The sequence below is a fragment of the Blastomyces dermatitidis genome, assembly GCF_000003525.1.
Source record: "Blastomyces dermatitidis ER-3 genomic scaffold supercont1.6, whole genome shotgun sequence".
NCBI lineage: Eukaryota > Fungi > Ascomycota > Eurotiomycetes > Onygenales > Ajellomycetaceae > Blastomyces > Blastomyces dermatitidis.
Genome location: NW_025544779.1, coordinates 2,275,461 through 2,288,425, shown reverse-complemented (window position 1 = coordinate 2,288,425; position 12,965 = coordinate 2,275,461). Strand labels below are relative to the sequence as shown.

At 45.5% G+C, this 12,965-nt stretch overlaps 4 protein-coding genes across 5 annotated transcripts; 2 read left to right on the top strand and 2 right to left on the bottom strand.

The window, feature by feature from the left end:
* Positions 1–223: 223 nt before the first annotated feature.
* Positions 224–1,032, bottom strand: BDCG_06134 (uncharacterized protein; the record flags this gene model as incomplete). Its single annotated transcript, XM_045421859.1, has 3 exons — positions 224–433; positions 493–759; positions 949–1,032. 3 exons carry the CDS (start codon positions 1,030–1,032, stop codon positions 224–226), a joined length of 561 nt encoding a protein of 186 aa, XP_045277635.1.
* A 1,909-nt stretch (positions 1,033–2,941) lies between these two features.
* BDCG_06132 lies at positions 2,942–7,346 on the top strand. Of its 2 annotated transcripts, none has more exons than XM_045421857.1 (9): positions 2,942–3,370; positions 3,440–3,670; positions 3,724–4,257; positions 4,350–5,029; positions 5,169–5,384; positions 5,441–6,368; positions 6,434–6,741; positions 6,806–6,887; positions 6,958–7,346. In XM_045421857.1, the coding sequence occupies exons 3-9, from the start codon at positions 3,785–3,787 to the stop codon at positions 7,022–7,024; spliced, it is 2,754 nt and encodes a 917-aa protein (XP_045281550.1). In that variant the 5' UTR covers positions 2,942–3,370; positions 3,440–3,670; positions 3,724–3,784; the 3' UTR covers positions 7,025–7,346. The 2 variants fall into 2 exon arrangements, with proteins under 2 accessions (XP_045281550.1, XP_045281551.1); XM_045421858.1 differs by having other exon boundaries at positions 3,440–3,589; positions 3,676–4,257; positions 6,958–7,293.
* Positions 7,011–9,131, bottom strand: BDCG_06131 (uncharacterized protein). Its single transcript, XM_045421856.1, has 5 exons — positions 9,021–9,131; positions 8,683–8,959; positions 8,393–8,601; positions 7,911–8,316; positions 7,011–7,836 (listed from the first exon to the last, which is right to left on the bottom strand). The coding sequence occupies exons 2-5, from the start codon at positions 8,866–8,868 to the stop codon at positions 7,555–7,557; spliced, it is 1,083 nt and encodes a 360-aa protein (XP_045277634.1). The 5' UTR covers positions 8,869–8,959; positions 9,021–9,131; the 3' UTR covers positions 7,011–7,554.
* Positions 9,132–9,249: 118 nt separating this feature from the next.
* Positions 9,250–11,713, top strand: BDCG_06130 (pyruvate formate lyase activating enzyme). The gene is made up of 2 exons (XM_045421855.1): positions 9,250–9,719; positions 9,816–11,713. Exons 1-2 carry the CDS (start codon positions 9,339–9,341, stop codon positions 10,506–10,508), a joined length of 1,074 nt encoding a protein of 357 aa, XP_045277633.1. The 5' UTR covers positions 9,250–9,338; the 3' UTR covers positions 10,509–11,713.
* Positions 11,714–12,965: the final 1,252 nt, after the last annotated feature.

Here is a 12,965-nt window from a genome sequence, read left to right as displayed (position 1 = left end):
AACAGAAACAAACAGCTCAAAATCCTACCATGGGAGCGTGCGGCTAAAAAAATCCCTGCAACTTTGATTTAAATTGAACTGACTCCGAGCGTTCTGCAGTGCCAATTTAATCCCACAATATGATACCACCATTACAGATTAATTCTAGTATGGATTCTCTGAGCCTGCTAGAAAATCATCATTTACCTCTCTAGGTTCTGAAGGAAGAAAAACATCAGAAACATCACAGCCCTCTCAAGGGAAGAGTTTGAGCAGGATCCGGGTAGCAAAGAAGCCACTTGGCAACATTCTGTGCTGTGGCCTTGTTGTAAGTGGACATGCTGAGATCCCAAAATCCATGCAGTGTATAGGTCAAGGTGAGATGGTCATCCGCGGGATTGCAAGACGCCTTAAAAACACGAACTCTGCCAGACTTTGTAGTCACAATTGTGGTCTGAGTGAATGTCAGTGTCTGATTAACAGAAAAAAAACAGCAAAAGACTCAAAACATACCTTGAAGGGGCCATCTTTGTATATCAACTTCCGGTTCACATATTTCTCTTTAATGAAATCATAATCCATAGTGTTCATCTGATTGTAGAAGATGGCCGCAATCGCCGGATTTTCACTTCGCATAATATAGGTCGACTTGCCATCGCCATCAGAGGATATGGTGACAGATCCAGCAGTAGATAAGTTCAGTGGTTGGGAGAATTTCGAAATAGTGTATACCACTTGATATAGCGACAGGGAGCCATCCAGGGATCCATAACCAAGCCTCTATCAAACACATCAAACAAAGGGCCCCCAACCCTTTAAATGTTAGTTACTAGCCTATAGAAATAGGATAACTTTGAAGAACTTGCGGCCGCTCTCCAGGACAGAGGACAGAATTGTTTGACAGCTCTTGAAGAGTTGAGTGCATCCAACTCCCCCAGCAGTCACCAGCTGGTACGAGGTGAGACAAACCATGGCCGGCAGGGCAGGCTCATCAAACAATGGATAGCTCTGAATAGCTTTCTCAAGAGCCTGAGAGATTGGGACGAAAACCATCTCTGCCGTAGAATCATTGCAGACCACTTTGAGGTCATGACGCTTGACAATTTGTAGGAAGTTTCCTCTGCGAAAGGTGTCTGTTTAGAGGTGGGAAGGATGGGGAAAACAACAACAAAGACGGTGTAACCTGGAAGATGTGGAAGGTGGAAAGCTTGCTCGTTATTAAAGATATAATTCGCGTTAAATACCACGCACATGGTTCGGCATCTCCCTTCAGATTCCACTGCTCACTGGAAATCCAGCTTGTTGTATTCAATGGGACTCAGCAGCTATAGTCTTGACATTTACCTGACAGAGGTATCAAAGTTGGGTGGATCAACACCACTTGGGAGCAGACAATGCAGGCTCACCTCATCATCAGCAAGTTGAATGGCTCAGTTCCAGAAAAACCAGGGCATTATCGAAGAAGATGACATGGTTCTTTATAACTTTGTTCTCCATGGATTCCCGAGATTGAAGCATTATACAGACATCAGGGCATCGCAGATAGACATGGTAATCATCTTATCACCTAGGGTTTTATGATGACATAACATAAGAGCTGTTTGAACGCCTCTTTGAGCTCTGTCAAAGGGCACCGCCCAATGCGGAAAAAAGTAGAAAGACAAAACAAAATTCCTTTCCCGAATAGAACATTCAACAAACACTGACATATTAATTTGGCATTGTCTTGATTTTTCACAAATGCTCGGAGAGCTTCCCTTATCTTCCTCCTACTGGAAAATCAAGTCCACTGTAGCGTAAGATTAAGCGCGTTTTAAGGGCGACAATATACTGCTCATGGACTAAGCGATTGTCATTGAATTCTATCTGGATGTGCATGTACAAAAAGCATAGGTAGTCAAGTGACCATAATCACGGATCAATGTAGTGTAAATGGTAACATCCATTGCTTTCAAAAAGGCAACATGCCTATCCAATGTATATCGAGGAGAATAGGAGAAGCCATGAGGTATTTGTACTATGTAAGGTGAAAGGGTGAGAAGAGAAGGATTTAAGGGCTCCAAGAATTGAAACCTGCGGCAGTTTGAAGATGAAGTCCACAGAATCTTTTGTCTTCAGCCCATCGCGAACAAGTTAAACTCATGGCTGACAAAGTCAAATGAGAACAGTAGCAGTACGATGACTTCTTTGCCGTTATAACTGGAGGGTGTTGATAGGCAAAGACAGCACTTGCTTAGCTACATGGTCCTTTAATATCGCCGATTGAGTAGGATACAGGCCAAACTCGAGCGAGGAATTTAAAGACGTTCATCGAATGATAGATGTTGCGTATTTGAGCTTGGCCCGCGTCTCCCTCCGGCGTTCGCCTATATGTGGCTTTAAGATCAACGCTGGAGAGCTCACAAGGAACCAAGCTATCACCAAAAATTATTTCTGGCCGACCTTTCAAGGTTTTCATTCCAGAGCCTTTTTACCGTTTTCTGGGATGCAAAGCAATATATTTTTCTGATCAAGGGGAAATCGGTTCCAACATACGTGACCGAATGGTGAAGTGTCTCCACGGGGCAAGTGAATCAACCCAAGCTGAGGGTTGTTTGTAATGCCCAGTATGCCGGCGGATGGCCTGTCCGGGAGAGGATCTTCATTGACAAAGACAACTTGCTTGGTTGCCCGCTGCGCTCGCGAAAACAGACGCAATATCAGTATAACAGCTCTATCTCCCAGATCCACCAGTTGTCATTTCATATCGAAATTGTTGCCGTGACTCCGACTCCGCATCCGAATCCTACCACTGATCTGATGGTGCGGAAGTTGGCGGAACAGCTAAAATCGGAACAGCGGAGATAATGGCGAGGGGTATGACTCAGAAAGAGCAGTGTGCGAGCATTTGTTGTAATCAACAGCTCGAACACGAGGACGGGGATGCTCTTATGGAGATATGATATGAAGGATGGTTGGTTTGAAGCCACAGATGTTTGCAAGCAGCGCAAATTGGCCCAAACAGGCTAAACGAGCCAAACAGAGCAAACGATGCAAACAACTCCTACATTAGCGTTCAACTCTATCAACCTTATACTTTCCAGGTTCCAACGTCATCATCCAATGGGTCTTACTCCCGCATGCTTCCCGCATCCTTGGACCTGGCAGCGGGATATCAAAAAGCACGGGAAAAGCGGAGAAACCACAATGGACTTGACCACAATGCAACATTTCGCTAGGAACCGGATGAGGATGCTTACGTTCTCCCAATTGCCCCGTTTAATTAACCCTAGCCTTCTGCCAATTTGCTGTTCGTTTCCAGGCGAGCGATGGTCAGGTTCTAGCAACTCACTCTACGTCATCGGTGTGGTGAAAGTTTGGAGACTAAGGCAGCGTATCCGCGATTGAGCAGGTCAGAGCATCACTATGCTTCTTGGGAAACATGGATAGCTAGCAGGCTGATATAAACCTACCTCGAAAGCTTTTTGCTCTACGAAACTCTAACCACCAGAGCTAAATTATTCCTCATCCCTCTCCATCGCGGACGATATCTGAGCATCGGCAAGCTGCTACTCGACCCCGTAAAGTGACCATTAAGGACGACGGACCGTTCTATTCAGCCGATATTCAGGTACTAATTTCATTTCTAGACCCAAGCCCCCTCAGACCCTCAGACTGATTCCAATCGTCCACACCCCGGCTGACGGCACATGTAAGAGGAAATCTCCGCCTTGACAAAAGCGTTTAAACTCACATTGGATTTAGCTCCCTGGGGAAGCAGTGCGGAATTTTGAGCCTGGTTTAAAGTCCATATATATATATATATATGTGGGTGTGTGTGACCCGCCTACCAAGGTTCATCCATTCCACTAGCTTCTGTCATACATTTCATCATCTTTCTCCGTCCCTGATCGCAGAACAACAGGATTTTTTTATCATCTTCACATTTTCCCTATTTCATTTGCAGTTAACTATTCTACAGCATATATTTTTCCAATCTTCAGCGAAAATGGCGCCTTCCAAATTGAGCAACGTACCTATCATGGACATCCATGTAAATGACCTCAAGGACTCACTGGTCAACGATATCTACGCAGGGCTCAAGCCCTCGCATGGAGGCGCAAAGTCCTTACCAACCCTCCTCCTCTACAGTACCGAAGGCCTTCGTCAGTTTGAAGATATCACTTATGTGGATGAGTATTATTTGACCAACGCCGAGATCGAGGCCCTGACCACACATGCAGCCAAGATTGTCAACCAACTCCCGGAAAATGCACAGCTGTTGGAACTGGGTAGCGGGTATGCTCCTTCCCACCCACCTTTCCAAGCGAGGACATGAACGGGCCCAAAACTCGCCTCTCCCCGTGACATCTACTTAACTATACTTCTAGGAATCTTCGGAAGATCAAGATATTGTTGGATGAGTTTGAACGAAAGCAAAAAGCAGTTGAATATTTCGCTCTGGATCTATCCCGAGAGGAGCTTCACCGGACCTTCGCTGAAATCCCTCAGGGAGGTTATAAATATGTTCGATGCCGCGGGCTCCACGGCACCTACGATGATGCTCTCATCTGGTTGACTAGGCCGGAGAATAGACGAAATCCGACTTGTATTTTGTCCATGGGATCTTCCATTGGCAATTTCACTCGTCCAGAAGCGGCGCAGTTTTTGAACCGATTTTCCAAGATGCTCGGGCCATCCGACTCCATGCTGATTGGAATAGATTCCTGTCAGGATCCTGAAAGGGTCTATAAGGCTTACAACGACAGTCAGGGCGTTACCAGGGACTTTTATATGACAGGGCTTTCCCACGCTAATTCTATTCTCGGGTTTGAAGCCTTCAAAAAGGAAGATTGGGGCGTGGCTGGTCACTACGATGTGGTGACTGGGGCCCATATGGCATATTATGTCCCTAACAAGGATGTTACCTTCGATGGAGTGGTCCTTGAAAAGGGTGAAAAGATATTTTTCGAGCAGGCCTTCAAATATGGGCCAAAGGACTGCAAAGACCTATTTCAACATGCGGGACTAACACCAATAGCACAGTTTGGAAATAACACCGGTGAATATTGTACGTTTCTGCCTTTCACTTTCATTGTATTGGCTGCTTCCAAACCCTTGAAACACATGCATTTCCGGCTCTAGGGCATTCTAGTGAGCGCGTTTTGTTTGCTGAAACCCATTTAGCCTGCGGTTAACTTTTTTAATAGATGTTCATCTTCTGTCGTCTTGCGCCCTGGAAATGCCAACTCGAGCAGCGCAGTACGCAGAGAATGTAATACCCAATGTCGCAGATTTCGAGAACCTCTGGAAGACCTGGGATATGGTTACTTTATCCATGATTCCGCAGGATGACCTATTATCAAAGCCGATTAGGTTAAGAAACGCGTTGATTTTTTACCTTGGGCATATTCCAGCTTTTCTTGGTAAATTTGTAGACCTTCCAAGTCATTTCAGAGATGTATTACTGAGACCAAAATAGACATTCACCTGACACGAGCCACGGATGGCACTCCGACGGAACCCAAGCACTTCCAATCGATGTTTGAGCGGGGTATTGATCCAGATGTTGATAATCCCGAACTTTGCCATGATCATTCCGACATCCCAAGCGAATGGCCATCCCTTGGAGAGATTTTGGCTTACAGAGATGCAGTTCGCAGCCGAACACTCGCTCTATTAGAGAAGAGAACGAAGGACCGCCGTTTGGCCGAGGCGTTATGGATTGGCTTCGAGCATGAAGCGATGCATCTTGAAACATTCCTATACATGCTTTTGCAGAGTGACAAGGCTCTACCACCCCCTGGAGTTCTCCGACCGAATTTTGAGTCTCTTGCTCGCCAATCCGCGTTAGAATCAAGGGAGAACTCATGGTTTACAATTCCTGAGCAGCAGATATCTATTGGCTTAGATGATCCGAACGAGCATGTTATCCCAGAGCACTCCTTCAGCTGGGATAATGAAAAGCCCAAGAGAAACGTGAACGTTTCAGCCTTTGCTGCGCAAGCCAGGCCTATTACAAATGGAGAATATGCAACATACTTGGAAGAGCATCACATCACAACCATACCAGCGACATGGATTGACCTAACCCCAAAGACTGGTGATGTTAAACGGAATGGCTATGACAGTTGCAATGGCTATTCCACCAATGGGGTAAGACAATCAAGCACCAGCGCGACCAAGAAGTTTCTGGAGAAATTTGCTGTTCGCACTGTCTTCGGACCTGTACCATTGAAGTGGGCGCTTAATTGGCCGTTGATGGCTTCTTATAATGAGCTTCAAGGGTACGCGGAATCTGTCAACTGCAGGATTCCCACCTTTGAAGAAGTTCGAAGCATTTACCAGTACTCCGCGTTTCTTAAATCTAAGCAAAGAAATGGAGCAACTTCTTTGACAAACGGGCATAGGTAAGTAGCTAATATGTACCATATTGATGTGGATAGAATACATAGCTGACTTTGGTTTAAAATAGCAACGTGCCTAACGGGACCGTGAAAACCTTTGACAGATCAGTTGAACCCGCTAAAGATACTCACGGAAACCCTCGCTCACCGGATCACCAGCCTGTTCAATGCCCTTCAGCAGACCCCATGCCAGTGTATATCGACCTCGACGAAAATTGTAACGTTGGGCTCAAACACTGGCACCCTACCCCAGTCACCCAAAACGGAGACAGACTTTCCGGGCAGGGTGAACTGGGGGGCGTCTGGGAATGGACAAGCACTCCTCTACATGCGCATGAAGGGTTCAAAGCTATGGACCTTTACCCAGGTTATTCAGGTAATTAGACTTCCTTCTAGGCTACTCAATGCTTTATTTTGCTGCAGTCGCTGACACTCAACAGCCGACTTTTTCGATGGAAAACATAACATTGTTTTGGGGGGTTCCTGGGCCACCCATCCTCGGATCGCGGGTCGAACAACATTGTAAGGCGTTTCTATTCATTATCTCGCCATGCAAATCTTCGGAATTTCGCTGACATGTTGTGTTGCACAGTATTAACTGGTATCAACGCAAGTACATCTATGTATGGGCAGGTGCACGCCTAGTTCGAGACATCTAAAATTATTCAATTTTTGAGCTCCACAAATTTGTCAAGATGCAAGAGCAGCATGCTATTTGTCTGTCATTATCAATATATGTTTTTCTTTTTTCCTTCCGCTGGCAGAGTCATAATCTACTACATTGCCTGGACAATACAACATTAATGTATATAATAAATTTAGGGTGAATATTGTTAAATGTACAATTGTTCTTGCTTAGTCTCTTCTTTTAAAAAGAACTACGAACGCTACACAACAATGTTACTATTTTTAATCACATAACATTCAGCAAAAGATGGAAAATTCTATCCTTTGGTTCAGAACAGGTATCTTGTATTGTAGGAAATGAGAATGTGAAAGGAGTAAATAGGAAATGACAAATGGTAAATGGTAATAACTAAAAGATATGAACGACACCACGTAACGCTAAAGTAAGGCCACGCGCAGCGAAGGCCGACTAAACCATCGTCATTACATAGAACCGCGACATGAAATGTATATTTTGAACTGAGTTGTGTCCGCAAAATAAAAACGTGAATCCAGCGGCCATTTACATGACATACGATGCAACAAGCATGGCTGAACCGCTCATTATTCCCGCCATCAAAACGTTGATTTGATTATTGTCCAACAAATCATACCCACTCTCGATCTGGCGGCTTTCATGCTCCAAATCAGGAGGACCTCCCAAACTGTAAGAGCGCCGCTTCCTCAGAGTCGGCTCAGAAGTCAGGATATTTGCAATATCCTCCGCAACACGGATCCTGCTTCCCTCTCTGTTAGATGGTTCTTCCAGGCCGGTGATTATTGATTCACCGGGGTGTACAAGTACCTAGAGATGAGGTTTAGTTAAGTATGTATGGCAGGGCGAAAAGTTTTGAAGGGAAGGGTTTGCAAAGAACTTACTTTCCGCCCGCCAGCTCCTTCTACAATCTTGCCAGTACGTTTATCAACAACGCTAGCTTGGAGGAGGCCACCTAGAATGCTATCCACCACGCTTCCTAGCGTGCCCCATATCGTGACGGCGATAATCCAGAAGGTTTTCTCTCGCCAGCCCCATGCTTTTCCGCCGTCGAAACCGGACTTTGCTATGCCATCCGCGGGATCGATGGGACAGAATGGAAGTATCAACGATGTCCCTGCAATGATGAAAGCTCCAAGGGCACCTGCCAGGAGTCCTGTCAACGTGACACCGCCATTGGTGCCTGGCGGGACTTTACGGAAAGTTATTGATGTTATCAACCTGGGTTTGCTTTTCGAGAGTATCCCGAGTTCGCTTGAAAATGTATCTGCAGCTACAACGGCGTAGTGGCTATATTATTTTGTATTTAGTAAATATAAACAATGCAAGTTTGCAAAATATTGTTAATTTGACGGGCTAGGCTTACGCGACTATCCCAACCATGAGTAGATCTCCCCCGTACGGAAAACAGTCAGACTCTGGCTGGTTCTCCGTCCGCAAGCGACGCAGATCCAAAAGAATTAAAAAGGACGCGACTGCAGAATTTGCCAGCACCTGGACATGAGTTCTAGGTCCCTCACCTCCCACTGAACCAGTTGAAGAAACGGTCAATCGAGACTTAACATCATGTTTTATCTGGATATGGCCCCCTAGTTAGCAAAAGTAATCCCCGCCTAATGAGCTAAGAAAACCAGTACGTGAAATGAGCAACGTCACCTTCGTAACGTAGGTTCCACTCAAAAAAAAAACAACGAGGAAAGCAAACGGCGCGGAGCTTGGATGTAAAGCGTGCACCACAGCCGTGAGCGCAGCAGCAACTATACCAATAGCTGTTAAAGACTTCCGGGACCAGGCCCGATACACCAGAGCCAGGGTCGCGGGTACCGCAACAATTGGCTTCATGATTGGGAAATGCAATGCTTTTAAAACTATTTATGCGAAAGATAAGCTCATAGCCAAGTGTTTATGTTCGTAGATAGAAGTAATCGAATCTCTAGCATGGTCTCTCAGCAAGGTGTTTTGTATTGAATTACCAGAATAAGATTCACACTTACCTTGAGGTTCCAAAGAAGAATTCTTCAAACAAGTATCTCAATAGTTCCACTGCGTCAGGACTCATTAAGACATTGCCAACAATGCATTGTTTCATTCCCCTTAAAAAGTTACGCTTCTTCCACAAGAGGTGAGCCCGGGCTGGATATATATTAGCCGGATGTGGACTAGTGTGTCTTTTTCAGTTATGACGTAACTAGTTAATCCCGAGGCTCAACCAAAGCGCCAACCTTCGCATCAAAATTCCTTCCCCTTGATATAGTTATCACCAGATAGCATTGATACAGATACATCGCACGGAGCGCTACACTCCGCCTAATATGCGTCTACCTCTACCTCTTAAAACCCTAGCGCGACCATTCCCGACCTTCAGCCGTTCAGGTCAAACCCGCTCAGTACATCTCGCACCCCCGTATCTCCTCGATGAATATATCCCGCGCCATCAACTCATATCATCCGTGGATGCCGCGAAGAAGCGTTCCAAGGCATACGCCCATTTGCGGAACTGTAATTTGTGCCCCAGACTGTGCGGAGTAAACCGGTATGAAAAGACGGGTTATTGTCTAATACCCGGAGAGACAGTGAAGGTGAATTTGATTGCGCCGCATTTCGGGGAAGAGCCATGCATTCAGGGGTCAAGAGGGAGCGGGTCTGTTTTCTTCTCAATGTGTAACATGAGATGCACATTTTGTCAAAATCACGTTCGTTCCTTTCTTATTTCTTTTTCCCCCTTTGTAGGATTCGAGCCTGCTCTCCGGGTGTTATCGAACGCTGGTTAACGATTTTATATATCTCAGGATATTTCTCATCAACGTAATGGATTTGATCTGACACCAGAGGAGCTCGCGGAATGGATGTTAAAATTACAGAATGTAGGACAGGTACACAATATCAATTTCATCACTCCGGAACATGTAGTTCCGCAGGTGGCTCTGGCTATTTTAACCGCTGCGGACATGGGTCTCAAAATACCTATCATATACAATACGTCATCCTTTGACTCGCTAGAATCCATAGAGCTACTCGACGGTCTTATCGACATATACCTTCCAGATTTCAAAGTCTGGAAACCCAGCTCATCCAAGCGGTTATTGAAAGCAGACAACTATACGGAAACGGCGATGGAGAGCATCAAAGCTATGCATGCGCAAGTCGGAGATTTAAGCTTTACCTCTGACGGAATTGCCAAACGGGGAGTGCTACTTCGACATCTGGTAATGCCAGGGATGGAGGACGAAGGAGTGGAGATTGTGCGCTGGCTGGCTGAGAATGTATCGAAGGATTTATACATTCACATTATGGAACAATATCACCCCGATGCGCATGTTGGCAAGAAGCGACGAGGTAAATCTGGCTCTCAAGAGATTCGGTATGCGGAAATCAATCGTGCGATCAATGATAACGAGCTGGAGGCCGTCAAGAGTGCGGCCAGGGATGCGGGACTATGGAGGCTATGTGAGCCGGCGGAGCATGCAAGCTTTTACGTGTGAGAAGAACATGTTTGGTTTATAAAGAGATGCCATTCCGTCCCTGCGCTGGGTAAACAATTGCCAGTGGCAGTGTTGGCGGGTTCCACAACACCTATAATTACGCAGCCGATACGCGAATCATTGGATTAAACGCCAGAGCCACAGGTATCGCCCACACCAGCCCGGCTCCCATTACGCCCATACCTTGTCAGTATAGGGATATTCAGGTCTATTTAAGTTAAATCTCGGAGCAGCATCCAACCCTTTTGCCAACCCCTTCTGCCAACCTCTCTAGACCCACGAGGGAAACCGCAAGGGCCTACCCCGCGAGCAATGGCGACGCAAACATTGAGGAGGTATGAAAGCCACCGCGAATTTAATATGTAGGCTTAGCAATGGAGATCCCCAACTTGCAATTTATCCACGTTTTGGTCACGTTGGTCACGGCCACTCATCTGTGTGTACAAAGCACACGCAAAACAATAATGCACCGCCATTCGCATGTTCGATTTCCCACGGTTGCGGAATACGAGATTGGGCCTCAGACACATCATCAATATCGGGCGAACTTGAAACCAACTACTAGGATATTGTCTCCGCTTGAGAACCTTGTCAGATATTTCAAAGGCAAAGCTTAAGATGTAAACATAGACATCTAACCAACCATATTAGCTTGAATGATTGTCATAAAAGGTGGGTATTTAATTATCAGGTTGAACATGTTTACCAACAAACATAAATACATCAGCTTAGGCCTCAGAGCCAAATAGGGGTATGGAAAACAAATTGTCAATATCTTGTGAAGAAGGGGGGTCGTAGGCTCCATACGCCAAACCATAACGAGAAGAGTAGAAAATGGTATATACAAGGACAAGAAAACGGAAGGCTCACGGGGAATGTTACAAGAAAAACTGCCAGAATCCAAAACTTCAAATCACAAAAGTTGTCTACATACTCCGCCATCCGCAAGTAAAAATTTCCGCCAACCATCCCATGTTTTTGTTACGTTCCCGTTCTCACCATCAATAGTTATGTCATGCCCTGCTGAAACATCCACCTTACTTATCCCGTGCAGTCAGCGGGTGCATCCATCCGTCCTTCAGCGCTCACTCGCCCCAAAAGTTGCTCGTTTTCCTTGAATATCACAGAACCTCCTCGTCGGCTGGCCGCATCCTGCTGGGGCTGAAAAAAGGGTGGATTTGCCTTTATTTTATTTTATTTTTATTTATTTATATATATATATATATATATATATATATATTTTTTTTTTTTTTTTTTTTTTTTTTTTTTTTTTTGACTGCAGCTTTCAGTGTTTCAGGGCAGACATCAAGAGTAATAAATAATAATGTATGCACACCATCAATCATCTCATTGGCACCAACTTTCCCTTTGCTCCCCACAATCCAAAAGCCCCTCACATGTCGATTTCTCTATCTAAGTCTTCATTGGCAAGAATGTTTCTTATTAATCTTTTCTGGTTTTTGCCCACTACGAGATCTCCATCAAGCAGGTAGTTGAGCTTCCGCGATAAATGATATATGAGGGTATTGGTGAACTGCCTTCAGATGAGGATGACCTGTTCTGAAATGAATTCATGGCTACTCTTGCCGGGTTCATTGTAGGAAAGGATTCTGATATGCGGCGCTTGTATAGGGCCATGGAAAGGGGTGTGGGTCAGGTTGCACATTCTGGCCTACTCCGTACAGTGACAGTATCTAGCCCTACTGAACTGGTGGTGCCTTTGGATAGCTTGACCAGCATATCCAGTCATCATTGCTGAAGAGCAGTTCCAAAGCTGCCGTGGCATGCCCCGCTACTAGGTGCAAGAAGTGGATAAATTGCATTACTTCAAAAGATTCCTAGAAGGAAACAGGATCATGCAGAACCCTGGCTGGCGGTCAAGAGCAAACACTCATGAAATATATTCTTCATCATCAGGCTACTTCCGAGTGACTCTCTTGACTAATTCGATGTACCGGAGAAGATCGGTGCTATAGGAGAGATCGATCGCCGGCCCAGCTTATTTCATCCAAGTGCTAGTAACTAAGAGTCAACATTCCCCGCGGTCGGATCATCGTTCAAAGCAAGAAGAGGCTGTTGATAGCCAAAACCCTCTAGTATGTAGGCTAGGAACCTATCCATGCCTGGCGGGGAGAAAGCAAGGGAAAGGGAAATCATTAATTTTCATGCCAGTCAAAACCAGGGCTAACCTAAGAGACGCAAGCCATGCCTACGACCCGACCGTATATTTATTAGCGCCAGGAATCATTCTGGAAGGCTTTTTGACTGTACTCTGCAGATTAGCGTGCGGCACTTTGGCCTGTCTAATCTGCACTCTACGGAGTTATACTCTGTACATCTGGTGTACATCTGGGGAAATGAAGTCGCCGCCTCTCGGAGCTTTCATTCTCTTTATTAAATACCAATCTATAACTTACCGGATATGCACACCTGCAGGTGATCTCCACTTTTCCATGT